The sequence below is a fragment of the Seriola aureovittata genome, chromosome 5 (genome assembly GCF_021018895.1).
Source record: "Seriola aureovittata isolate HTS-2021-v1 ecotype China chromosome 5, ASM2101889v1, whole genome shotgun sequence".
Taxonomy (NCBI): Eukaryota; Metazoa; Chordata; class Actinopteri; order Carangiformes; family Carangidae; genus Seriola; species Seriola aureovittata.
In genome coordinates, this window is record NC_079368.1 from 7,688,083 (window position 1) to 7,715,096 (window position 27,014).

The following is a 27,014-nucleotide window of genomic DNA, read 5'->3' on the forward strand; positions in this document are numbered from 1 at the left end:
AGTTATACTTGGAGGTTGATACCTACCTCATGTCTGTACAGTAAATACGCAGCTGAAGGTGACAGCCGGTAAGCTTAGCTTAGCATAAAGAGATGAAACGGCTAGCTTGTCTCAATCCACAGTTAACAGAATCCAGTGTTACGAAAGTTCACTAATCAGCGCCTTATATTTCATTTATTTGATCTGTACAAAAACCAAGGTGTGTTCTGAACTGCTTTTCGCCAGGCTAAGTGTTTCCCTCCATTCCTAGTCTTTATGCTAAGCTAAGCTATCAAGGTGCTGGATCCAGCTCTGTATATATCCTTTCAGACATGCGTATCTGTGTATCATATCTGATATTCAACTCTTGGCAAGAATGCAAATAAGGCCATTTCCCAAAATGCTGAACTATTCCTTCAAAGAAAAACAGCCACTGAACATCAACATCAATGTGATGCAGTTTGGAAGCATCAGTTACAGTATTCATTTCATCATAAACATCAGAACAAACGCGTAATCTGTACCACATTCAATAATGCCATCCAGTGTTTCTGAAACATCGTGGTGTAGGGAAATTGGGTTTGACCATGGTATTAATCAACACCGACATCAAACACAAAATAACTACATTTCCAAACATCAGTTACATTCTGTACATTGTGTTCCCTGCTCTTGATCAAGTTCGACATTGTGTCTAATGCAGCTTTTTCCTGTTCAGATCTGGAATGCCGGTACACAGCGAGGGGGGAAATAATTCATCCAGTGTCACTCCAACACATAAAAATAAAATATTACATTGCAACATTGGTCATTCCTTTTCCCTGCAAGTGATAAAAAAAACATCATAGTGTCTTTTCTTCAATAATAAGAATAAAGAATAAAAGCATCTAATCATTATTTCATTAACTCTTAAAAAAAACCCACATTGAATCCAAGGCTGTAGTGACCTTATGCACTCGAAATTGTTGCTCCACAGTTGTACACTATTATGACGATAACCCCATACATATACTTCCTTGCGGCTTAAAAACAAAACTGCTAAAACTCGAGAACAAAGGACTGTTTGGAATTATTACTGACTTGCATCAGAAAGACCCCCCCCCCCCCGAATATCTTGCTTACATCCCACATAGATGGAAACTGCACTTTTCATCGCAGCCAAATCAGAGAATTAGTGAAAATCTTTAAGGCCTGCGCGTAGGTGTAGCCTTACTGGGGGGTGTGCTCGTACGAGGGGAACATCGACTTCCGTGTTTTCGGAGGCGGTGGAGGAGGCTTGCTCTCAATCTTCATCGGCAGCGGAGGAGTGAACTGTGGGGAAAGAAGAGTTCAGGCTAGGACTTCAAATGGAAATAAAAACTGAATATTTTAACGTTTACATGCCATTAAATATGCATTAGTGTGAAGGTGCTATTTTTTGCAAGCAGTTGTACCTCTGAAGAGATCCTGAGGTTGTCAATCTCGTGCGGGTGTTTCTTCGGAGGCATGGGTGGTGGGGTCCCTGGGGTGTCAAATGTATTGGCATCATTGTCACTGAGAAGCGATGAGTAACCTACCACAGGAGAAAGGAAATAAAAGCTTTTCAGACCACATGCATCAGTGAATATGTGCGTATGACCTGATTAGGGCTATACACCAGATATTCCTCGTTTTTCTGTGTGTGAGGTTGATTTTAAGAGAAAGTAAAATGAAGACAGAGAGTGCAGCAGTATCTTTCTCTGCTACGTACTGGAGCTGCGTGGTGTGTGCGGTGTGTGCGGAGAGGCAGGCAGCGGGCTGAGAGGGTTGGACAGGCTGAGCTGGGATGAAACACCCTGGAACAGGGTGAGGGTAAGTCGTCGGTCTCCTAACTGTAAACTCTTGGGCCTCTGCTGCTTCTCTGGAGGTGTCTGGAAAAAAGTGGAAAACAAAGATACAGGCATTCGTGTAAGGCAGTAATGGTGGTATTCTCAATTCACAACCAAATAACAGAGACTTAATATTAGGATGAAATGGTCTCCAAGACTTGCAAACAGCTTATATAATCACCTGAGTGTAGGTACAGTATGTTTTAGATAGAAATGAAAATAGCAGAACATATGTGTAAAAATAGCTCCTGCACACCTCATCTGTGTCTGACTGCCTCTCCAGTAAGACCTGGGATTTGCTCACGCTCCAGTCCTTCCTGTTCTTTCTAGCAATCCTGTTGTCCTCCTCTGAGCGGGACAGAACAGAGGCCCTGCGATCGCTGGGACGGGACGACAAGGAACTGCTTGTGAACAATCAGAGGCGGAGATAGGAACATACAATCAGAGAGACAAACTTTTGATTTGAGCAAAGACAAAATCAGTGTTTGAAGTAAACAGCCTCCATAGTGGAGGCAAAACAAGAACACAAAACTCCAAACCGGAGACAGAGAGTGGGAGAAGTAGACAAGGGAAGCAGAGAGAGGATGAAGGGACTGACTCTTGGGAGGAAATGCAGGAGGGCCCATCCGAGGATGCGTAGCCGCTGGAGAGGCCTGAGGAGGCGTTGGAGAGGGTTGAGACAGTGGACATGCGGCGCAGGGTGGAGGACAGGATGTAGGGCATCACCACGGAGCCCACGCGACTCTTCTTCTTCTCAGTGAGAGAGCAGGGCTGGGACACACAAATGGGATTAAGCATCATCGGGGGAATCTTGGCAGGGGAGGAGCACAATGACAGGCAAAACACGGGTCGTGCTGGGCTGGCTAAAGCAAGATTTATGGTCCTGCGCTAATATAATGTACACTCTGCTTTGAATGAGAAGCGTTTGATAGGAAGGCAAGAGGGCCAATAGCTTAAGTTGGCACCCTCTTACATTAAATTAAGTTTGCGGTTGGCAACGCACCAAGGTTATGACGCCATAATGCTTCTCCACTTTTTCCCGAAGGTCTTGGAAACAAGTAACCAGACGGTTGTGTAAGGGCTTCAGCTGCTCCGTCGTCTTCTCCCCGTGGATGCGAATACCATCTGCCAAGAGAGGGATCTGGAGGGGAAGACGGCCACTTGAGCGTTACAAAACGTCTTCTGCTTCGAGGCCAACGTAAATGACGACGATGGTGGAGGGACTTACCTGCAGAGCAATGAGGTGTTTGAGGACCTCGATGCGCTCGTGGTCCTGTGGGTGCTGTTGGATGTAGGTGTCTGTAAAGAATGCCTAAAGAGGAGGAAAACAGGATGAAAACTGGGCAGCTTTTTTACACACGCTTTCGCTTAAAATACGGCTGCGAGCAACAGTGAACGCAAAGGTTTTCACAGCATGACAAAGGAGGCCACCGCGGCTCCCTCATGAATAAAACTTTGCTGCTTATGAGGGCAGCCAGAAGTCATGTTAATGAAAAAAGAATCCACAAATTCATATAAATGTTGCAGTTATTTGTTATTAGTGCATTTTGGCAACGTTTCATATCAGTGAAAATCTTTTCCAAATCAATGACTTGAGAACCAACTGTGCACACAACCTGAAGCTGATTTAGCAGGTTCAGGTAAAATAAATACAGTGCAGTCTTTAAGCAGTGATTGCTATGATAGATGTAATTATTTTATTTCTCTGTATGTAGCAAGTAAAGTAGGATGGAGTTGTTCTTGTCTGTTTTGTTTTTTTCTGCATGTGTTTGCTCCAAGGACACTGCAATCCCAGTAAAATGACCTGATTAAATATTGCTGACTGTTTTTTCAGCAAAGTGCACAAATAGACAAAGAAATAGTCATGTTAAAGAAATACATCAAACCTTCTCATAGTTGGAGAAGCCGCCCATGACAGCTGGGTCGACGATGCCGCTGAGCATCATGGACAGCGGGTTGATGGACAGCGAGCGATCACAGGCTTGATGCTGCACAAGGTTACTCAGCTTTTCATTGGCCATCTCCATTGTTTCTACGGCGTTCTCCAGAGGACTGATCTCCTCCTGCCCATCGGGAGAATTACATGAAGAATAATATGCGTTAGAGGAAACAGAAACAAGAACAACATAGTCTGAGCATCAGGATTGCTTCTTACCACTGAGACAGATTTGACTTCAAACCATTTCAGAATCCCAGGGAAGCGATAGGCGGTAATATAAGTTGTTCTCTCTATCCACATGGTCTGTAGGGCAGAGTAAATATCAATAACACAATAAAGGCTGACGTTGTTAATGTCTTTATTAATCTTCAGAGTGAGGTATGTGCAAACACAGGGTTGTTTATACCTTTTTTCTGAGCTTAGTAATTAAAAGTAAATTTAAAAAGTGCTCACTGCAAATTCATTGTCTGGATCCTTTTCACCTTTCCTGAAGGGCCTGGAGTACTGGAACTGGTCCATTTCATTGGTCCTGTAATAGCTGCAAGAGAACAGGGAAGGACAGCAGTGAGTTAGTGGTTTGACCAGAGAACTATAAATCCCAGCGTGTTCACGAGAAAATAAATCAGCCTTTAAGTGTTCTGTTACGCACTTTAATATCTGCTCTGGAACCCCCTTGTCTTTAAACTGGCGTGGCACAGTGAGAACAGGCTTGACAGTAAAGCACTGGATGTCTGTGGAGTTCAGCTAAGGATAAAAACGGGAACAGTGTGGAGGAGCAGATAAAGAAATGTTGTACTGGATCAGAATTTTTTTTTAACCTGTAATTGTGAAACAAGAGTCCACAGCCATGCTAGCAGCTTTGTCAGGCTGCACTTAAGCACAGCCATGCTTTGAGCTAAATGCTCACAACGACAATGCTAACACGCTAATGTTAAGCAAGTGCACTATTTACCATGTTCACCATCTTAGTATAGTGTATTAACATGCTTATATTTGCTAATTAGCAATAAACACATAATTAAAGCTGAGACTGATGGGAATTAGTTTTGCAGGGTGTTAGGTCATAAACCCGCCCACTGGACAAATTAAATATTGATCTGATGAGGTCGCTAGATGACAAGATCTTACAATTCATCCTGAATGCGTTTCCCTAGAGCCGTGTGGCTAAAATGGCTAAAAATCTTGATAATTAAAAAGCTTTTGTGTGGCTCATTAGTTGAGGATACGCTGTCCCGGGGAGCTGCTGATGTCGTCTCCAGGAGCAGCTGTGCTGGTCATCCGGACTGCGTTGGGGAACTGGGAGAGCAGCTTTAAGCTGAAGTCTTCAAGCCACTCATACTCTTTGCCTCTGTAGATGAACATCTTGTTCTGCAGCAGACACGTGTAACACAACAAATGAAACTGAGTGAAAGGCTAGAATTATGATCAAGCTCATTTTTCATAAAACATGAGAGATGTGCTTGCTCTACGCCTTGACAGGTCTGTATTCATCCTGACGTTCTCTTGTGTCTTCAAAAAGCCAATAACCTTTATCGGCATTATTGCACATTGCCCTAAGAAATGTTTCAAAAAGCAAGCACACTCCATAAGCACAGGCATGAAGGTTTCTCAAAGTTTCTATTTATTGAAACAGGTAATCATTTTCTTACCCTGAGGAAAGAAGGGAATCCAAGGCCATAATATCCTACAGCGAAGTACTCTGGCTGTGGCCGCATCGCATGCATGATATTTTCATAGAACTGGGCTTGTTTTTTCTGACAGAACACAAACGAGATGATAACGTTGCAGTACGCACACTGATTGTTTCAATTAGTCTGTTAGTAGTTACAAAATGACATTTTCATTATGAATTAATTCCAAGAACATCCTAAAAGAAAAAAACAACAACAACAAAAAACATTTTTACTCTCATTTTCTTTTGTGTAATTTTGAGAAAAGCTTATTGGAGCACAATCATACCAAGCGATTAACACAAAGAGACTTTATAAATAGATTCTTCATAATACATTCAAATTCCACAGCATCAGCAGACACTATCAGGGTAGAAATGAGTTGAGTAAACAGGCTAACAAACACTTATCTCCTCTCCCCTGCCTTGAGTTGTTCTTTCAACCAATCGCACTCAAGCTGGCACACAATCCTTGTCCACTATTACTCATCTGACTTATTTCAATAGTATAAACCAGGCAGGAACAATAAAATCATTTGCATTTTCATAACAGTTTATGAAGCTGCCTTTTTTTCCGGGGTATTTTAATGCTTTAAGGAGTGACAGTATTTTGTTTGTAGGGCTGAATTACAATGCACGTATCCTCTTACCAACAGCTGGCTGAGCTCCATGAAGTCAAACATGTGGCTCTCATGCATCTTGGCCAGCTGCTTTCCCAGCTCAATGGCCTTCTCCCACATCTGAGAAGACATGTGCATCGCTCAGTTAAAAGGAGACATAAAACACGAACATAAAAACACAGGACCACGAGCTAGACTTTGCCATCTGGCTCCCACGGCTGTCTTCTGCAAAAGCCCCACCTCACCGCTTCAAGGGAAACTGTCAGTCTGCAGCAGCCAATGAAGAGATCTAAATACTTACACAACAGAAGAACCTGCGGCTAGTGTGTGAGCTTTAGTAACTTCCTCTGGAGTGTCACAATATGAACTGAGAGGGCGGTTTTCACACATTATTAAGGATAATTTGTGCATTATGTGTAAAAAAAAAAACAAAACAAAACAAAAAAAAACTTTTGGCGGCAGCTCACAGAGCAGTGAATACTCACTTTGCCCTTGTCCAAGTAACATATGATCTCCTGGAAGAGCCTCTCTTTCAGCTCCTGCTGGGTCCACACATGTTGCCCATCTCGCGGTATCAGGTGAGGAGCGCAGGTTTTGTCAGACCACTGATGAAGCAAATTTGTAGGTTAATAAATCAACACTCAAATTAACATTTGGAAGTATGGTGATATCTGGAAAGGTTAAACAGCTCAAACATAAAAAAAAAAGCTTTAAGCTCTGTTTAAGCTTAAAAAAAAACAAACTCTGACCTCCAGTAATTCAGCATGTAGTAGCAGAGTGTAGGCCGCCTCTGTGTAGTTCTCACAGTCCAAGTGCAGATCTCTCAACTTGTACAAGTACCTGGTTACAGAAGGACATCAGTTAAATGCAGGTAGCAATTTTGGTCAACAAAATACACACTCCATGTTTCCATCTCATTCACCGGATGTAAATGTCCTCCCTCTTCTTTTCTTTGTAGAAATTCTGAAAAAACATATAATTGCATATTTCAGAAAAACATTCTCCCTCGAGCAATTTGCACAGGTAATTGCTTTATGTCCATGTACAAATAGTGTTAGCCCCTTTGTAAATACAGGCACAGAGCATACCAGCACGTTGACGGTGCAGCTCATGCGGTGCTCTGGACTTTCATCGTGTGTGATGGTGCGGTATGCCAGGAGATTCTCCAGCAGGCTGCTCAGGAGCAGAGCCAGCTCCTCTCCTGACTGTGACAGGTATCTGTGGCGTCTGCAGTGCTCCAGTAACCTGCACATACAAAACAAATGTCCTTCACAGACTGCTCTCGACCTGTAAAGGGCTATTTCTAGTTTAGTTTGCCAAAGCCTGCCTTTCCTCTCGACGAGCACATTGAAATCTGTTGGTGCTCGTCTGGGGTCGTACATTCTGTCCTCAAGTGTTTACTATTGATTAGAGGTTGCTTATGATTCTTGTCCTTCTGGCGCCTTGCAGGCATTCAGAAAAGCTTTTTGTTTTCTTATATGTATTCCCTATTACACAGAAGGATTTTTCATCGGCGTGTTGTACAACTTATACAACCCTTAGAATAGAAAGAAATATTTTCTGTTTGATCTGCTCCTCTGCCTTACGTTTTCTCCAGCAGGACTTTGTACTGCTCATCCCCTCGGCCTCCTTCTACCTCTTGATCCAATTTTGTTATCAGTTCATTTTCAAACTGCAAAGATAAGAAGGGAATTAAAAAAACACACCATCATACACATCACAAATGTCATATTTAGCCAGGAGCAGCTTCTGTCAAATTCAAACAGAAAACAAGAAAGTGCTGAACTTCTGAGATAGCTTTTTACCGTTTCAAATGTTCGTCCGGGGCTGAAGTTGTGCTCACACTGCATCATATCAAAGAAGATGGGGATGGTAGCTTTCCTCAGCTCGGGCTGAGGCACCAATGTGACCTCCAGCATGGGCCCGACCATTGCTGGGATGAACTTCATTTTGTGGGGGCCTGAGGGACAACAAAACATTATCACACAGAAATATCATAGTACGATTTGAGAAGGCAATAAGCCGCATTTTCATCTCTCAACAAACAGAGGCCAAATCTAATAATGTAATAAACAAAACAACAACACACTGTGAAACTGGACGACAAAAAATATTGTCTTGTTATTCCACTTGCATAACTGGCAGGTACTGAATAAACAATTCCACAAACTCTATGATAATAGCTGCATTATCAGACTCACCAAGATTGTACCACATATCTCTGATCTTAAATCCAATAGTCTTCCTCATGTCTCCATATCTGTGGCAGATTCAAACCAAATTACTCTTGAATTAAGTCTTCTCGATTTAAATAATCGTTTTGATGAATCGTAAATGATCTTACTTGTTCAGTATCTTATTCCGTTTCTCTTGCGAGAAGGATTCCAGCTGCAGTGTCTTGTGGGTGAGGAACGCCACGGTCAAATGAAAGTAGTTATTCCACAGCTGTGAGGGGAGCAGGGTTTTCAAATATTAATGCCATAATTAACTTCTCATAACACTAGCTTTTGATTTTCTGTTTAATAAAAAATGTAACCTCTACCAAGGCGGGGGAGGGCGAGAGACACACCTGTAGTTCAAAATGCGCCTGGTCCAGAAAATACATGTTGAGGACGTCCGAGTACTGGTTGATGGCCCTCAGGAAGACCTGCATCTGCACCAGGTTCATGTTCATCCAGTCAGCGGGGAAGATGTTTCCCATCAGGTCTTTAAACATGATGAATGTCTCCATGAGGAAGTCCTGAGGGAAGAAAAGCAGCTTTACAGCAAGTGCACGCACACTGCTGCTTTAAAGAAACACAGTAAGTAACATCTGCTTAAACCAAACTAAGCAAATCCACCGCAGTGCTGCTACACGTCAGGCACACACATAACGCTCCCACAGCTTAATGGAGGCCCACTGACATCCTCATCATGTCCAATCCACTGCATGAAATGTCTATAATCAATATTCTCTTAAGGAGCAGTAAGTGGCCTGGGTGGTTTAATGCCTGTTATTGATGAGATGTTTCAGGACAAGATGTAGCCAACAGGGGAGGAACGGGGACACTTACAATGATATCCTGTCTTGTCTTGAAGGTGCTGATGTAGTGGGCGTAATGCATGTCATCCATTTGCTTCAGGATGGCCGTCATGCAGGCAAGATAGTGGCCCTGCCACAGAGAAGTCCACTATTACTGTCATGATTTCAAAGTAAAATATCCCTAAAAACCTGCACATGTTCTTTACTGTATTTGTGTTATTGACATATTGGTATATTACTATATTTAGCTGTTGTTAATGTCACTATTGTTAATGTTAGAATGGATGCTGAGGATGTAGTTGTGAAGGATCACACTGTGTCTTACGATGAGAGACGAGGATCTGTCCATGCTGATGACAGTGCGATTGACCCTGCGAAGAAGCCGCTCCATTATCAGCTGAACGTGCCCTCTGGTTGGACCCTGCAAAGACAGAACAGCCTCAGGTACCATTCCCAGCTGAAACACAGCGGCACTGACATGCTACACAAAGCTGTCAGTGTTTAAGGGCTTATTCACCTAAATTACAAAAACCCTATTTTTCTTATTTGTTTTTTAATGCTAGTTTTACTTGACAAGTTCCTGGGATATTTGACATTTAGATTCCTCTCTCCACTACATACAGAAAAAACACATTTAAAACAGTAATCAGCAGCAGGTCTTACTTTAAAGGCTGTACGAGTTACTATGGATACTGCTGTGGAGAGAGGAAATGAACTGGAGCTGAAACAATTAGTCAATTGACAGACAATTAATCTACAACTATTCGTAAGTTATTTATTGTTTTAAAATGCCCTCTATATCACAATACACCCTCTAATTTGCAAGCATTTGATGCTTTTCCTTGTCCTAAATTATAGTTAACTAAATATCTGTTGGTCCCCCTCAGATCTTAGGAAATCGTATTGGACATTTGTCACTATTTTCTGAACAGTTAATAGTGTGAAATCAGAAGGTTAGGTGATGATGGAAGGAATAATTACAGTCAAAAAAACAATTAATAAAAACTGTTTTCAGTGAGGTCTGTGGATTATCCTCTCTAGAAAACAATGTTGCTGCTGAAATTCTTCATATTATTTTTATTTTTATCACAAACAAAATTCCACTGACCTCCAGGTAGTGGCAGAAATCTGAGACAGTTAACTCAAAACCTGGAAAAATAAAACCAAAACTATCTGAAAGAATAGATATTTCATCCATTTACCTACTTTCCCCTCACATCCACTATGACCTAGACCTGCTAGCTAGCTGGGTTTTGGTCACACTGGAAACAGGCTAAGCAGAGTAGCCCAGATGTTCCCTCCCTTAGCTATGTCCTCCAGCTCCTCCAGGGGGATCCCAAAATGCTCCCAGGCCAGATGGGAACTAAACATCCCTCCAGAATGCTCTAGGTCTGCCCTGAGGCTTCCTTCCAGTTGGACATGCCTGGAAAACCTCTAGAGAGAGGCCCCAATCACCACAACTGGCATCTTTCAACCAAAACAGCAGCAGTTTTGCTACAAGGCCCCCACGGATGCCTGAGCTCTTCCCTCTACCTAATCTCAGGAAACTCATTTTGGCCGCTTATAGCCACAATCTCATTGTGACTAAATGTTTCTTTTTCTGTAATTTGAATGTAATGACCCTTTAAACTCGTTATCTCTGTGTTTGTGTGTCTGAAGGTGAATTCCTCACCACATCCTTGCGGTCCAAATTGTCCAGCACTGTGCTGAGCAGCTGGACGCAGGCCTCGTGGTCAGGCTTACTCGAATGGTCATCCAGCTGCCCACTCAGCTGGTCAGTAACAAGTGGCAGAAGCACATCTCGACAATCTGTGCCAACACAGCAGAGGAAAAAAGAAAAGCTCGCTGTATCAAACATCACATTTTCTGTTAATGGAGCTGCCCTGACAAACTTGTATGTCGGTGTCATGCCGAGCAGGGTTTTTTTTCTCCTTCATCTTGTGCGAAATGTCATTATGTGGTTTTTGAGCCTCAAGGACTCCTACCTGGCTGCCTGAAAAGGTCACTCTCCACCATTTTACACATGCAGCCCAGCTTCTGACGCACGAGCTGAGAGTCAGGAATGCTCTCAATGAACTTCGCGAGGAGGATGCTGAAAAGAGAATGAAAGGAAAGAGCCGAAAGAGTAGCGCTGACAAGTTTAATGCTATTCACATTTCACATCTAGCAATTATTGTCATGGAGGACTAATGAGCAGCACACGTGCAGCCTAATTTTGCAGCAGCAAGAATTGAGAGTAACGCCTCCTTTACTCTGAAGTAAATATGATAATTTGCACTGAGACAGGCAATTATCATTTCCTGCTGTGCAGAGCCTCTGGAGAGTTACCTGAGCTCCACGGGATCAAACACAGTCTGGATGTCATTAATGATGCTGGGGAGGTATTTCAATATTGCCCCCTGAAAAAGAGAAGAATCTGGTCTCATCAGGCTGAAGCATGGGGATGTTTTTCATTCTCTGGTAAAACAAGCTTTTTACCAGATTTTTTCCCCCTCACCTTAGTGAGACTGCCAACAGGAAGCCCAGACTTACTCTGCAGTTCATTTGTAAAACTTTTCATTAACTTGTCCATGAAACAGTGCAACACATTTTCACAGCTGGACTACTGCAGTCATTTACATGCATAGACAAATGCTGACTGAAAATTAAAGCTCTTCATAGAGTCTACATGCAATTTAGTGTTTAATATGTAATTGTAAACCAGATACAGTGCATATACAACTAAAGCAACAACAGTACAGTACTTGTTGAGCCTACCTTTATCTTCACTCCCTCATCAAGTGGTCTGTCCATGAGAGTGTTGAAAGACAAGAAAAGGGTGCGAATGGAGTTGAAGAACGCGTCCCCATCTTCACTGTTGCCATAGAATCTGAGAATCAAATGCCAGGAATTGGATCACAAGAAGTCTTCCTTATGAGAGTGCAAAGTGGATTCTTACATGGCAGCGCCTCTGATACCTAAGATACAGGACCCGGGACTGCACAATGAACCTGAACAGGTACTTCAGAGCTTTGAGTGCTACGTAGAGCCTCTCTGTCAGGATGGGCTCCTCGGCATGGCCCACATAGTAGTTAAGCACCCCGGTTAGCTTCCTGAAAAAATAAGTGAGTCAGGCATCAAGGTCTGCTGGTAATTTGGATGTAGGTGGAGAAGAGGAGCAAAAGAAGCTCTAAAAATAAACAGCGTGAAGTCATCAAAGATGGGAAATACAGAACGGAGACTCACATGTAAGCCAGAGTGGCACTGAAGTGCTTGTTGATGTATGTTTCCAGTACTGGGTTGAAGTGCTGGAACTTTATGTCACCAATGAGTGTGATTATAAATACCTGGTGACAAAAACGAGGAGGAAACAAAATCAGAGCCTTGTCTAAGTTGAAACATTATACACATACAATACTGTATGTCAGTGGTTCCAGAGTTATAATCTTAAAGGTCCCATGTTGTATAAAGTGAGATTTCCATGTCTTTTATGATTATAAAGCAGGTCTAGGTTCCATGTTAATACTGTGAGAAGTATTAACACGTTCAGTCCACAGAGAAATGCACAGTCTGTATTCAGAAACTGAGCCTTAAAACCAGTCGTCAGGTCTTCTGTAACTTTGTGATGTCACAACAAAGCAGTCTCTGCTCTCAGTCATGCCCCAAGCCCCGCCTACCTGGACCCACCATCCAACCTTGCAGGATTTAGTTTTGTGTTTACCTGAAATCTGCTAAATTTTTATTGGATCACTCAGAAAAACAGTCAGCCAATCAGAAGAGAGGCTCAGAGCCTCAGAGACCTTAAAACACTGGAAAAGTGTAAAATATGGGACCTTTAAACATTTTCATGAAATGCATTTTGATACTTTTCATGGCCATGCATGTGTGTAATTAATCCAGCATTACTGTTTATAATTTTATCCAACTGATATCACCCTAATTCTTTATTGCTTTCTATGTTTACATAGAAACACAGCTAAATTCAGCTACTGCTAATACAGAATGGAGCATTATCCTGCTGCTGCTTCGCATTAAGGGCTGGGTTATTCCAAAAAAGAACAAGTTTGTGTGGCATGTTGTCGAAGCACACACAAAGGCAAAAGTGGTTACAGTTCTATAGGGCGACAATCAAAGGCGGGGGAGGAGGTAACTGAGGCTTTTCAATCATCTGAACAGCAGTTCTGAGTATAAAAGCACTGAACGGGCAAAACACAGGGTTCTGTTATAATTATTATTGCTGAGGTTCGTGCTGATTGTAACTGTCAAAAATGTGTCATGAGCAAGTCTTGATCATTTTCAGCATTTCACAAGAATGGAGCAAAATTAAGAGAAAAGTCTGAAAAACAAAACAATTAACAAAAAAAAAAAAAATTAGCAGAATTCAGTTTAGATTCATCTTGTCACCCCTCGGTTCAGAACCATTGCTATGTACAGTTCACATTTTGTTTTGATTTAAATTAATTTTGTTTTAATTTAAATACATTTTGTTCTCATTTATCTACACTCAATACCCCATAATGACAAAGTGAAAACAGATTTTAATAAACAAACAAACACATTTATTGAAAAGGAAAAACTGAAGTGCAATATTGACATAAGTATTCAGACCCTTTACTCAGCACTTGGTTGAAACACCTGTGGCAATGGTTACAGCCTTGAGTCTTCAAGGGTATGATGTGACAAGCTTTGCACATCTGGATCTGGGGATTTTCTGCAGATCCTCTCAAGCTCCGTCAGGTCAGATGGGGACAGTTGGTGGGCAGCCATTTTTAGGTACCTCCAGAGATGTTGGATTGGGTTCAAGTCAGGGCTCTGGCAGGACATTCAGAGTTCCCTAAGCGATTCCTGCATTGTCTTGGCTGTGTACTTAGGGTCATTGTCCTGATGGAAGGCGAACCTCTGGCCAATCTCATTCTCGTTAAGGATATCTCTGTGTTTTGATCTGTTCTGTTTTTCCTCAACCATGACCAGTTTCCATGTCCCTGCCACTGAAAAACACTCCCACAGCATGATGCAGCCACCGATCAGATGGTATTGGGCAGGTGATAAGCGCTCCAGAGATCTACTCCAGAGATGATGCTTAAAGTTGAGGCCAGTTCATTCGTATTTCATCAGACCAGCGAATCTTGTTTCTCACAGTCTGAGAATTTTTCAGGTGCTTTTTTAAAAAAATAAAATCCAAGCAGCTTTCATGTGTCTCTCTTGGAGGAGAAGCTTCAGTCTGGCCTCTCTGCCATAAAGCCAAGATCGATGGAGTGCTGCAGTGATGGTTGTCCTTCTGGAAGTTTCTCCCAACTCCACACAGGATCTCTGGAGCTGAGCCAGAGTGAGCCAGAGTGACCATCAGGATGGGGCGGTCATTTAAGATTTACGGATGTCACTGTGCTCGTGAGAACCTTCAATGCAGCAGAAATGTTTTTGTAGCCTTCCCCGGATCTGAGCCTCGACACAATCCTGTCTCTTAGCTCTGCAGGCAGTTCCTTCCTGCTCACGGCTTTTGCTCTGATATACATTGTCAGCTGTGAGACCTCCTATGGACAGGTGTGTGTCTTTCCAAATCATGTCAATCAACTGAGTTTACCACAGGTGGACTCCAATCAAGGTTTAGAAACATCTCACAGATGATCAAGAGAACCGGCAGGCACCTGAGTTTTCAATTTCAAGTGTCATAGCAAAGGGTCTGAGTACTTATAGTATGTCAGTGTGATATTTCAGTTTAGCAAAACATCTGTTTTCGTTTATGGGCTCTTGAGTGTAAATTGATGAGGGGAAAAAATTAACTTAAACAATTTTGGCATAACGCTGAAACATAACAAAACATGAAAAAATTGAAGGGGTCTGAATACTTTCTGAATGCACTGTATCGTGTAATGCCATCCTGTTATGGATATTTCTGCACTGCATGATAGAAATTACCACTGACACTATGGCTTTAGCAAAAACTAACCAAGGCATTGAAGACCAGGGTATCATATGTGTCCTTCTCTGAGGTGTCCATCATGATGTTGAACAGGGCATCAAGAGTGTCCTGGAGAAACTGTGCATAAAACAGAAACCTTTTACAAAAGTGTCATTAAAAGGACATTATGCAACATCTATAAAATCAAGCAGAATTTTACATTTTCAGTGCAGCATTTGTGACAGCAGAACTCACTTTCACAATCTCCCCTCCCTCGACCTCCATCAGTCTCTGCAGAATCTGGTCCAGATCTTCAGGGTTAGACCTCCAGTTTAACAGGCCAAGTAGATCCACTGGAAAAACATCAACACATCAGAATAAATACAGTGGCAGCAACACCTCCTCTGTTACGACATTAGTTATGATAATTGTGTTAAAAGCCTGAAATTTCAATATAAACCTAATTAGATCTGCATCAATTAACATGAACACATCAGCAATATATTAACAACACAGATGGGCTTAATTAATTTCAAGGCAATCTGAAGGGAGGAAACTACGGTGTCACTGCACCTCTATCTGATGAAGAATCAGTTTCGTTTCTTAAAGATGATTTTTGACAAGATGTTTAATTATCACAACTTTAGCAGATTGGAGGATTGGGGAAAAATAGAAATGTGCCCTGCGGTACCGTTTTGAGTGAGTTTAGTGGAGCAGGTGAGCGTCGCAATCTGAAAGCTGTCTTTAGTCACAGGAATCAGTCCTGAGTGGTGGAACTGCTTTCCCGTTTGCTTTTCCTTCTCCTCCACTTCATCCCAGGTCGCTGGCAAGGTGAGATAAACCTTTGCATCCTCAGCCTTTTTCATGTCAACCTAAGAAATTCATAAAGTAGGCAATGAATCATGAAGCATATTGATCGATGGAGATCTAATGTCATATTTATTGACTGAGGAGGGATTCGTGCATAATCCATCTACTGACTGTCAGCTATTCAAGACAGATTTTTGTGTAATTAGATAAAAACAATAAACAACCTGCTGCTTATTTTAAAGATAAGTGCTATTAATTAAATTTCATACAAAATAAGAATACGCAAAGATCCTGCAACCGCACCTTATAGACAATAAGTTCGTGCCTGCCATCTTTTAGTGTGGTCCCATCTCCTCTCATGAGCCGCACGAAGGCCATACCAAAGGGCTTCTCCGATTTATCCCGAGCTGAAGGATGCAAAGGAGCGTAAGACAGGAACCTATCTACCAGCAGTCACTCTAGCTCTATTTAACATTGTGGCAGAACTACATGTGGGTGTTTGTCATACAAATAAGGCACAGTCACTCACAGTCCTGGGAGGATCTGTGTCGAAACATCACCCTGAGGTGAGAGCGGCACACGTCTTCAATGGGAATTGTCACCTTGCGGGGAGGGGAGGAAAAGTCAGGGGAATTAAGGAGAGAAGTGTGAATACAGGATTACACATGGAAGAAACGTTATCTGGTAGGAAATTTGTATGAGTAGCATATTCTGCTCTGGTATCTTCCCCAGAAGATTATTTTATTATATTGAGCCACAGAAAATCCATTTGAAGAACTAATTAAAGAACACAAGATATCATGTTGGAAACACAGAGCTGCACATGTTGGTCCCTGTCATGGGCTTACCTTCACTGTTTCATTCCAGCAAGGCTGCTTCACCTGGTAGTAGATGACAGACTTGTACTCTGTGATGCCATCATAACCAGCCCCAGGAAATATGGCTTTCTACAGAAATGAAAGGAGGGAGATAAAAACAATGTCAATTTGCTCTTTGATGCATTTGCAATCAAAAAAAGTACCAGAGTCATAGTAATACAAGTCAATGCTTGAACAGACATTCATATAACCTTTAATAAGAAATAGAAATACAGAAAACAAGACTAAGGGTAAGTGTCTTTGCTAGTTTCAGACCAACGTTTTTCTGTCCAGTGCCCATGTTGTTTGAACAGCAAATACAGTTGTGTCCATCTGAGCAACCCTGGCCGTGTTGGTCTCAAAACGAGGTGTGGTCAGGCAAATTGTTAGCATATTGGTATCTCGAGTCAGCAGAAAGGGATTGCACGATTGACCAACAAATACCTGGTCTGAAATCATTATATTGCTATATTGAGCATTATCAAGATAGCATATCAAGAAAGATATCAAGATAACCGGATGCACAATGTGCATACACTGTGCATGTTACAAACAAGTGTGGTGGACTGAAAATGCACCTCAGATGTGTGGATAAGTCACATGGATCATGATATCATCATAAATGAGGATCTGTTGAGAATCAAGTGTTCTCTCTTACTAAGTTGTAGACCTAAATCTGCCAGTGTTTCCCATTCATCATCTAGACTTTTTCCCACCAGTTTCATAATTAACCGAAAATTTATTTACACTTCTATTATAACATAAATGATGTCTAACATTGTGATTTGCGCATTGATTTGCTCAGCCCCTCCTAGCCCCTCAGGGTGCACAGAGCGTACTGCAACTGGGTTCACTGGCCAATCAGAATATGTAATCAGCTCGCCACAACTAGAATCTACTTCTGTGTGAAACACTGCACCGTTATAATAGCAATCCTCCAAGGTGCAAGCATATCTAACTTTCACGGGGAATGGGGGATGGCACTCGAATTGGTTTTTTGTCAAAAACTAGATGAAGGGGACCACTCAAGTCAGCAGGATTGTTGATACAAAATTTCATGGAAATCCATCCAGTAGTAAAGCGATGACCCTGCCCAATATACTGCCTAACCATGGAGCCATGCTGTGAGCAAGGCTAAAATGTATTTACAGCAGAATTACAAAAAAAAAATTTAAGAGAAGATATTAACACAGTTAGTCAAGTGCATTCACTAGGTTAATTTTACCTCCATGGGATTGCCCTCATCATCGTGCACAGTCAGTATGACCTCGACATTTTTGGGGGTCTTCTTTTTACCACGGTCAAACTCTCCCTGCAGCAAGGTTATGTAAATATCATTCCTCACGTTTCCTGGACAAGGGACAGCAGATGATCAGGTGGATGAGCTGACAATTTATGAACCCTGCTCACGGCTTTGTAAGCAAGGAAAATGAACATGACCATGGCCTATGCAGAGCAGTGCCCAGCAACAAAGACTTTAATCCACCTGGGAGGATGATTTCCGGGAAGCCCATTTTCCTGACGATAGCCGTGCTGCGATCCACAAAGTGGGGGTAGTCCTTCCTGACTTGGGCAAGATCCCCTGGGAGGAGCTTCAGGGTCACAAACAGCCCTGCCAAGAAACATGTAAAGAAATTCAATGAGGCAGACACTGAAAGCATACACCCTATAGACCCCTCACACATCATTTATTCCCCTCAAAACAAAAAGGTCAATTTAGAGCAACCCACTGAAATCACAGGGGGGGACAGTGTCTGTAAGCACTTCATTTTACCCTGGCCTTTGTGATTGACCTCCCGCGTGGCAATGACTTTGTTGAAGACAGCAGTGAGCGGCTCATTCTCCCCGATGACTCGAGATGGCATGAGCGGAGACATGATGAGCTGCCTCTGACGGATGTAGGTTTCCATAGCTATCCTGAGTGAGAAGCACCGGCATGAGAGGAAGAACAATCAGCTGCCAGCATCTCTGACAGGTGACAAAGGAATGGACAGAGGAGCCGCAAAGGCAGCGTGTGGAAATACTAATGAAGAATGTTTTGGCCTTTCAATAAGTAATTTGGTTTTGTCATAACATTACGTCTAAAGGTATGCTAGTGGCTCTGATAGGCTATACTTTGAACTAAATGCTAAATGAAAAAGGTATAATGTATACCATGTTCACCATCCTAATTTAATTCACGCTAACCATAGCAAATAAGCACCAACACAAATTACATCTGAGACTAACGGGGATGTCATCAGCGTTGCATGTCACTCCACAAGTTTTTGTGCAACTTATCAGGTTTTTAAATTTTGCTTCCAGGTGCAACTCATGCAAGTCAAATTTATATTAAATGGGGTGTAACTGAGTTTTCTGTAGCATGTAGTGAACATGGATGAGGCAAACATCAAAGAGGGCATTCATACAAAAGAGAATATATCAAAGTGTACTGCGGTGGTGTGGTAAGAGGGAGAGGTTGACACAGAGGGAGGACAGAGTCTATATGTTGCCTATATGGACGTCACAGCAGAGACGTGTAGGGGAAGTTTTCACAACGCTTAAAGAGGTTGGTGTATTGCAAGAGCAAATATATGACGCGAGGTTGATGAAACGTTGTGGCCAGGCAGGAGCGTTTTGACAATAGGTCCTGATATACTATGTCTAATTTACTGTGCAATGCTATACTGCTTTTGTTTTTTTTTTATATTCTACATTATTGTTCATTATTGTCAGGAGGTTTCTGTCAGTAGAGGTTAACACAATTTGTAGGAATGAGCTGACTGTTGATGAATACCATTCAGTTGCCTGTAGTGCATATGTGACTGCACTATTGGCTCACTGTTTGTAAGTCTAAAAGAGAAATTAAATACAGAGACGAAATGTCAGTGGGGTGACATGGAATGACACAGCTCCTTAGATAAAAATGACTTTCTTGGTTAAGCAACAATAAGGGGACATGTCATTTCAGGAGCAGTGAGGAACCTGCTGATGTGATTATTGACTTTTAACTGATGAATTTAATGTTTGTAATGACTACCCACCTTCTGAAGTACAAATTAAGTGTTGTGCTGCACTGTGTGGACGGATGTGGTAATTGCACGTTTTAGAAAATACATTTAACCAACTAAAGAAAAGTCAAATAAAATATTGTTATTCAGTTGCTATTTAAATCTTAAGGAAATATTTTTTCCATTGGTCAAGTCATTTAGCTTGACCTTTTTTGTCATTTGTAATTTTTAATTTGTAATTTTTAATTTGTAATTTTTGTAATTTGTAATTATCCTGTTAATGATTTACTAGTGCCAGATTAGTCACTCAGTGTGAATGAAATCTAAATTCATTTGTCAAAGCTGCCAACAAGTTCTTCAGTGGTACAATCTGTCTTTTGTAAGGAACACTGGCATCTACTGAAGAGCAGAAAATGGCATGTCCAGGAAACTTTTAGTCACGTTTACTTCAGCAGGAGAAACTATGCTGAAGTCTGGATTAGTATATAGTCCTGTTTTTCAGGTTAGTTAAGTGTCATAAAAATGCACATTTAATATTTTAAGTTATCATCCAGACATTTGCTGAGTCCTGATAAATATTCTACACGACAAAAATGTCTTTTTTGTCTGTACCTCCTCAAGAAGACACAACGAACTGTGACACAGAGACAAATAGAAGATAAACCTTGGTAAAATTTGGTTTAGACATCAGGAATCAGTCAAGATATTTTTGGGCCTCTTCCAGCTAGGATCCCTGTGAATATATTATTGTCCTCATCCCCCCAGTGTGCAGGTGCTATGAAAACATGGCCTTGAAGCCTGTCTTTGTGAAGAGCTAACACTCAGTATTGCACACACTTTTTATATTTGCCCTTGAAATGCAACATAGAAAAAGCTGAAATGCATCCTTGAAAAATATGTGATAGAATGTAGTAACTCGAGTCCTATTCCATTTCTTTTCCATTATTCGATTGTGTTGAGTAAGAAAACAAAGCCGGGCTGTTAACACCAGAACAAGTGTAACAACATCAAAAGACTTACTGCTGAAAGGGGATGAAATGCTGCTTGTCCTCATCGTCTGTTTTGCCATGGGCAGTATCTGTAATGTCCATCACTGCAATGACAAACACACAAGTAGCATCACAGTGAGGCCGCAGACTCAAGGGTAAACTCATTCACCAGATGTAATGCAGTTTTCTAGTTTTTGCCAAAACAACAGCAACGTGTGGAATTTCCTAGTTTTAATAAAAGTGAATTTACTCTTTATAAATTTGGAAACTGTATGTTCTACTTTTGAAACAGAAGCTGAGCCAGGTGTTGGCTCTCACTCACCTGTTGCCTGGCACAACAGACAGCCAGCATAATAAGACAGATTGAGGGTTCTTGATCTCCAGCTTGCAAATGCCTTTGGATCGTTCATTCCACCCAGCTCTTTTTCTAAACTGCTCTTTTTTTTTTTCCTGGCTAAGAATTTGACTTCTGAGTTAAACGTTCTTTCTGACTCTGGTTTCAGTCCATTTACTCGAACACCAGAGGAAACCATTTCTCATCAAATCCACTAATCATCTGGCCAAAAACAAAAAGACCGTTGCTAAACCAATTTCCACCGACTCCTTTGCCAAGGCAGAGTGGAGGCATTTTCTAGGTCAGAAAGCAGGTGTTCCCATTTCATTCAGCACAGGGATCCTTCATTTTTACACCTCGACGGGACTATTCATGCAACTACACCACCAGAGAGGAGTGGCATTTTTTTTTTTTTGTTGAACTGACTTTTGCATTGCTTAAACAAACATTAGGACATTTAAAAAGCTGCTCACCAGCCACACCAAACGGCCTCCTCAGTCCGCCGGTGTGTTTCTTGCCCTCTTTGAGCTCCATGCTGCCCACTCTGATGATCTGACACACCAGGAAGAGCCGTTGCCTCATTAAGTCACTGCTGCTCAGGTCCTGGGTGCAAGGACACACAAAGATGATTTATTATGGGATATTGGGTGATAAGGTAGATACAAAAGGCAGTTGACTGCACGTATCACCGGCCTGTCATTATGTGTATTCACAGGGCCGGAGCTGCAGACCAAATGGAAAATATTACAGGATGAAAGCATGCAGTAAAACCCTCACACATATCACCTATCCAACATCTTCATGTGTTTATTTTTCTGGCTGCTTTTTCAAGTCAAAGTGGAGTCTAGTCCGCTTTGAGGAAGCAAGTGTAAGTATAAAATTTCAGCTTTGATAAATGTGGTTTCATCACGTTCTGAACCACTAATTCCTGGTGGCACAGATGCAGGTTAACACAATGACTTGTTTGCGGTGGAACAGCTGCCTGTGTCATTACATAAACAGAAGCAAAACAATGGTAGCAAATGTATTCAAATTTTCAAAGATGTGCCGTGAATGTGAGCCATTCAGTGAAACTTTTTAGTAAATTAGGAGCAATCCAGGAACAAATTGTTCTCTTTGTCACAGATTTCAGGCAGCGTTTGGATTGTTTAAATCCGGAGCGGAGGGAATACAGTCAGTGGGTTGGGATTCGGTTACCGTGAATAGTGCTGGCAGGTTGTTGAGTTTTTCAATTTCTTTAGGCATCCCCATACTGTCCCAGCGCACCAGGAAGTTCTCACTGCATGAATTTAAATAAGAATCACAGTTAGAGATCACATTATCGAAAGCATCAGGAGAAATGGAAAAATGTAAAAGTAAATAATGTAAACTTTGGATTTTATCAGATGAAACTGATAAAAGTGTCAAAAAAATCCTAAAACGTTTGCATATTTTGAAAAGCAATAATGTAAGAGTCAATTGATCCAAGCTGATAATTATACTTGCCAAATACATAGGTTATGGCTGAAAGGCCTGGAGGGACACAACTATAATTAACGCTTTTAACTATTGTCTGTTGCGTGTAACTACTGCCTTTATTTACCCTCGCCCCCTCCAGGGAGGTCAGAGGTCAGCTGCTGAACGGCACCCCAGGAGCTAGAGGGGACTGAGTGTTTTTAGTTTTCACATCAGGTTTCACATCATTAACATTCATAAAACTTACCATGTAATCATTTTTTAAAATGTGTTAGAGGTTTTTTTTTTTTTTTTTTTTTTAAATCACTTCCATTATTTATGCTGGCACCATTTTCACCAAGCTTAGAATAGAGATGTTACATTTCTACCCCAGCAAGCAGAAGAAGCAGCAGCAGCTTAATAAACGCCTGAAACAAGCAGCCTTCCAGCTTCCAGTGTTCATCTCAAACAGTGCTGAAGCCGCTACATCTCAGCTGTGCAGCGTTATGTGACAGTAACGCACAACCTCCAGCCATCATTATTATTCTTCATTCCCATAGTAAAACTAATTATAATTCTTAATTCTTCACTTTGTAACTTGTGCCATAATGTGACAAAGTATGAATAGTAGTAATTGCTGCAGCACTGTAGAAGTAGAAGTAGAAGAGGTTGTGTTTTTTCATTTTTTTTAAAATAAAGTTTGAACCCTTTTTTATCAATCATGTGCTAATTGTCGACATGTGAGGTACATCGACATCAGTTTGCGTCAAATCAAGATACATTCTGTTGTACGGAGTGTCGTTTTTCTTTTTCTCAGGGAGTTTGACATTTCTTGGATTAAAAGACCAATGAAAGCCAAAACTGACCCAAATAGACAAATAACCGCAACTTGATACTTAATTGTGGATGTAAGAGAAAAGTGAGGAGCTAACCTGATGAATTCAGACTGATCAGGGTCATACAGAGACATGAGCAGCTCAGCATCTTCTCCAATGTTGCATACAAAGTTCTTCAGGTTCATGAGTAGACTGTAGGTGTGCACTGTGCTGAACAGAGTCTGACGCCTCATTTCCAGGTTCTGTAGCCGTGTCTGCATGAAAACAAGGCCCCCGGGCAGTGCATGGAAATACATATTAATTGAAATGGACAGGTACAATGGAGTACAGCGACTGGTAGCATCAACAAATCAAAAGTCATGCCTTCTCTTCTTGTATCCTGTCATCGACACTGCGGGATGCGGTCTCGTGCGCCCGGAACAGACTGACCGTACTGGTCCAGTCAGGATCCAGAGTGTTTCCTGCTTCATCTCGCACCACCAGGTCCAACCCCAGAATCCTGAGCAGCACAGAGGATCAGACAGCATCAGATGAGTTTACAGAGACAATCTCAGAGCGATGACTCAAGCCTATAAAACTTTACAATGGTGTTTATGTCAGAAGGCATTTCGTTGCAGTAAAATAAGGCAGCACGACTCATACCGGTTTCCATAATCAATCTTTGCTGTGACTTTCTTTTTCAGCTCGACAAGGTCATCCTTGGGCAGCGTTCCTGACACTATCTGAGATCGATATTCGATGAGGCTGTAGGCCATCTGCTGAACACTCCTGAACAGGGTGGTCTTGTTCACCTGTCAGATAAGCAGGAATATACTTATAGCAACGCAACCATCAGAGGAATGAAACAAAACAAAAGTGAGTAAAAGTGGTGGGGATCAGGGAGGTGAACATGACTGTGTGTACTAGAAAAACAGAGGGGCTGATAACAGAGAGACAATCTACACATACCACGAAGAGCTTGTGCCATATCTGTGCCCATTCCCTCAGAGTTGCCCCGAGCTCCTGCACCAGGGGTAAATCTGCTGGAATAATTATTTCCTGCTGGCTACCAGCCACAAGAAGAGAATAATAAGATACTGAACAAGTGGCTCATCAGTCGCAGATCATGTCACATCATTTGGACAAACTCAAGTGCATTTCTATACATGATAAATAGTTGGACGGTTTCCCTACACAGCCAAGTAAAGCATTACTGAATCCTCACTTATGATAATTACAAGTACACTGCTACGTTATTGGCAAATGACAAGGCAGGGCAGCAAATCAAAAGGAAAGTGGATTATCATCAAGATGATATGTTTACTGATATGTGATCTCACCCTATTCCTTCAACTGTAGCCTCCTTTAAGTGGATGTAGGAAGATGGGAAAATGCCCTGAGGAAACAATGAGGCACTATCAGCATATGCATATAGAAATAACAACATTGGTTAGGAGATAACGGAGTGCTAATTAAGCCCTTACCTTGTGTGATTTCTTTCGTAGCGTGTAGCCCCTGTACCAGCCTGGGGAGAAACAAATTAATAGAGAAAGCTATTACAGTGAGGGAGAGGTAGTGGACAAGGTAAGAGTGATGACAGTGCAACCTGTCAGGAGGACAATGCGGGAGACTCATTTACATTGTTATGTATTGCATATTGATCGCCGGCTAATTCAACATTTCATCTAAGTCCCTGAGTCAGCTTGCACAGAAAAAGGGGATAGAGAGAGAGAGAGAGAAGGGATGTGTCGGGGCGTGTTGTGTTCAGCTTCACTCACCTTCCAATTTCTCAAGTATGTGCACCGTGTCCCCCACCTGTAGACACAGCTCCTGCTCACCACTGGGATCATAATTGTAGATTGCTGAAGTAAAAAGCAGGACTGTCTCATTATGAGAAACACACACAACATTCAGTAACCAGTGTTGACAAAGAAAAGGTTTCGGTCGACAGTTTGACTGACAAGTTTTCTTCCTCCTCAAGGTCCGGTGGATTAAGCAAAACCCCAAATCCCTTTTCAATAACTGCTAACACATAGGAGAAAGTGTGTATTTAAAAAGTTTTGGATCAGAGGTTTGCCTTCTCTCCCTGGAAAGGGAAACCAATTCGCCCGCCGTGTCACAGAACTTGGACTCGAAGGCAAAGAGGATCTTCAATCTGTGATTTATTCCTCATCTCAGTGCTCTTTCTTACAGCAGACGATGAGCTGTGCAGGAAGACTGTGTGACTCAAACCTCTAAAGCATTTTGATGACTCTTAATTGAAATGGAAGCCCTGAGGCTGTGTTTAATGTTTCAGCAAATGGACTGTTCTGGAGCAGGTATCTTCAGTGTCAACAGTGAGAGGCAGAGCTTAAAAGAAGGCGATGGTATCACACTCTCTATATTTCTGACCTCATCATACCACTGTGGCCTTTGGTCACAAGTTTCCTTTCTGCTAAAAAGGCTCACCTACCAGCCTTGCCCTTCTCTACATTCAGTTTATTAAGCTAACAGCTTTCCTGGAGGCGACTCCTGTCTTTCCCTTTTTAACTCTCCAACAAGGACATGTATGGGGCGGATCAGACGAGCGCACACGCAAAACCAGACAGGCGTTGCAAAAGACAAACCTTGCCTAACAATACTGTAGCAAAGGTCTTTGTCATGACTTGAGGGAGCTGCTATAGTGTGGAGCCACTCATTCTCACAGTCAGATAGAAGAACCATGAGCAGAGCTCTGTCCTGACTTGCATGGTGATAATGCTTGTTGCTGGAGGCCAGATTTCCGAGCACGCTTCAACTGGCTCAGCTTATCACACCTCAGTCTGAATACCAAAACTTGACAAAACAGTGAATGTGACTACCTCTTTTTCTCTCCACGATTTCCTCCTCGCTGACAGATTTTTCTAACTTTCCAGAAAAGAAATTTGCACAGGCATACATCAACACAGGGAATCAGATTTTAGTCCGAGACTGTTTTGTAACCAGTCCTTGGGCTTTTAAAAATACTAGGTAGACCCATGCTGACTATGTTGTTAGGATCACCTGAACAGGTTCCTGTGAATGACATTTTACCAGGAGATCCCACAAGGGAAAACAAATACCAAAGCCTCTGCAAAACAAATTATGTTTTTCTTGCTTTTATTTACCCTTAAGTAAAAACATGAGTTTCCTCACATGGTGGTTATCACCTCTAAAAAGACAAACCACAATATTATTATGAACAGAAAGTTCCGTCCTGCAACACCACAGTGTGTGTTGTTTTATTTAAAAAGAAGTCACTGGCATGGTGTGAATACTGTTGAAAGGAGTTTTTGTTTTCCCCAGGAAATTATTTGTGCAGCCAGAACAATATCGAATGAAACGTGCACTGAAGAAATGACATCTGCCTCTGGTCATGCCGAGAGTGACAATGGTCCATTCTCCAACTTGACACAGTGTCCAGGCCTGGCAACGGCATGGCAATATGCCAGTGGCAGCGACCCAGTTGAGCGTGTTGCGATGCCACACTGTCTCAACTAAAGTCAGCAGTTTGGGCCTTGGCAGCGCAGCTCATCTGTGCAACGCTGAGACGCACTATCTTCCTCTTAAACTTGAAATACTGAGGCTGTATCTGCTGTTGTAAATTCCAATAAAACCTCTATCTGCTCAGGTTCAAGTTAATGTGCATACTAATGTTAAATCAAAGTCAGCCTAATTCACTCTAAGTGATTTATCATAGAAGTGGATTAGCCAGCAATTTAAGAACAGCAGGGCTGAACAGTTTGAGCAGCTGCTGGCAGCTCATCAAAGTTAACACAATGCAACGAGAATCTATTGTTCTCATCACTGGCTGGGTGTGAAAAGCAAAACATA

The 27,014-nt window shown here is 41.9% G+C and overlaps 1 protein-coding gene across 2 annotated transcripts in view; it reads right to left on the bottom strand.

Moving 5' to 3' along the window:
* Nucleotides 1-1,121: 1,121 nt before the first annotated feature.
* dock5 (dedicator of cytokinesis 5) overlaps nucleotides 1,122-27,014 on the bottom strand; it is a 30,233-nt gene continuing 4,340 nt past the window's right edge. Inside the window, exons 2-51 of one of the 2 annotated variants that reach the window (XM_056376671.1) lie at nucleotides 24,962-25,045; nucleotides 24,668-24,708; nucleotides 24,524-24,579; nucleotides 24,153-24,249; nucleotides 23,847-23,995; nucleotides 23,568-23,703; nucleotides 23,301-23,458; nucleotides 22,132-22,213; nucleotides 21,408-21,537; nucleotides 20,632-20,704; nucleotides 18,396-18,538; nucleotides 18,108-18,233; nucleotides 17,847-17,971; nucleotides 16,613-16,711; nucleotides 16,294-16,366; nucleotides 16,068-16,171; nucleotides 15,646-15,826; nucleotides 15,210-15,307; nucleotides 15,003-15,092; nucleotides 12,302-12,402; nucleotides 12,034-12,168; nucleotides 11,834-11,945; nucleotides 11,405-11,475; nucleotides 11,062-11,168; nucleotides 10,749-10,885; nucleotides 9,402-9,497; nucleotides 9,108-9,206; nucleotides 8,624-8,794; nucleotides 8,399-8,499; nucleotides 8,256-8,314; nucleotides 7,860-8,014; nucleotides 7,641-7,726; nucleotides 7,143-7,299; nucleotides 6,977-7,017; nucleotides 6,804-6,894; nucleotides 6,540-6,659; nucleotides 6,085-6,174; nucleotides 5,415-5,519; nucleotides 4,992-5,133; nucleotides 4,415-4,496; nucleotides 4,219-4,303; nucleotides 3,982-4,068; nucleotides 3,713-3,889; nucleotides 3,055-3,138; nucleotides 2,830-2,967; nucleotides 2,425-2,597; nucleotides 2,083-2,206; nucleotides 1,709-1,868; nucleotides 1,413-1,531; nucleotides 1,122-1,290 (exon numbers count right to left, since the gene is read on the bottom strand). In XM_056376671.1, the coding sequence (XP_056232646.1) occupies nucleotides 1,189-1,290; nucleotides 1,413-1,531; nucleotides 1,709-1,868; nucleotides 2,083-2,206; nucleotides 2,425-2,597; nucleotides 2,830-2,967; nucleotides 3,055-3,138; nucleotides 3,713-3,889; nucleotides 3,982-4,068; nucleotides 4,219-4,303; nucleotides 4,415-4,496; nucleotides 4,992-5,133; nucleotides 5,415-5,519; nucleotides 6,085-6,174; nucleotides 6,540-6,659; nucleotides 6,804-6,894; nucleotides 6,977-7,017; nucleotides 7,143-7,299; nucleotides 7,641-7,726; nucleotides 7,860-8,014; nucleotides 8,256-8,314; nucleotides 8,399-8,499; nucleotides 8,624-8,794; nucleotides 9,108-9,206; nucleotides 9,402-9,497; nucleotides 10,749-10,885; nucleotides 11,062-11,168; nucleotides 11,405-11,475; nucleotides 11,834-11,945; nucleotides 12,034-12,168; nucleotides 12,302-12,402; nucleotides 15,003-15,092; nucleotides 15,210-15,307; nucleotides 15,646-15,826; nucleotides 16,068-16,171; nucleotides 16,294-16,366; nucleotides 16,613-16,711; nucleotides 17,847-17,971; nucleotides 18,108-18,233; nucleotides 18,396-18,538; nucleotides 20,632-20,704; nucleotides 21,408-21,537; nucleotides 22,132-22,213; nucleotides 23,301-23,458; nucleotides 23,568-23,703; nucleotides 23,847-23,995; nucleotides 24,153-24,249; nucleotides 24,524-24,579; nucleotides 24,668-24,708; nucleotides 24,962-25,045 (5,552 nt within the window). In that variant the 3' untranslated portion in view covers nucleotides 1,122-1,188. Of the gene's footprint in view, nucleotides 1,291-1,412; nucleotides 1,532-1,708; nucleotides 1,869-2,082; nucleotides 2,228-2,424; nucleotides 2,598-2,829; nucleotides 2,968-3,054; nucleotides 3,139-3,712; nucleotides 3,890-3,981; nucleotides 4,069-4,218; nucleotides 4,304-4,414; nucleotides 4,497-4,991; nucleotides 5,134-5,414; nucleotides 5,520-6,084; nucleotides 6,175-6,539; nucleotides 6,660-6,803; nucleotides 6,895-6,976; nucleotides 7,018-7,142; nucleotides 7,300-7,640; nucleotides 7,727-7,859; nucleotides 8,015-8,255; nucleotides 8,315-8,398; nucleotides 8,500-8,623; nucleotides 8,795-9,107; nucleotides 9,207-9,401; nucleotides 9,498-10,748; nucleotides 10,886-11,061; nucleotides 11,169-11,404; nucleotides 11,476-11,833; nucleotides 11,946-12,033; nucleotides 12,169-12,301; nucleotides 12,403-15,002; nucleotides 15,093-15,209; nucleotides 15,308-15,645; nucleotides 15,827-16,067; nucleotides 16,172-16,293; nucleotides 16,367-16,612; nucleotides 16,712-17,846; nucleotides 17,972-18,107; nucleotides 18,234-18,395; nucleotides 18,539-20,631; nucleotides 20,705-21,407; nucleotides 21,538-22,131; nucleotides 22,214-23,300; nucleotides 23,459-23,567; nucleotides 23,704-23,846; nucleotides 23,996-24,152; nucleotides 24,250-24,523; nucleotides 24,580-24,667; nucleotides 24,709-24,961; nucleotides 25,046-27,014 lie in introns of both variants that reach the window. The other variant, XM_056376670.1, reaches the window with a different exon arrangement.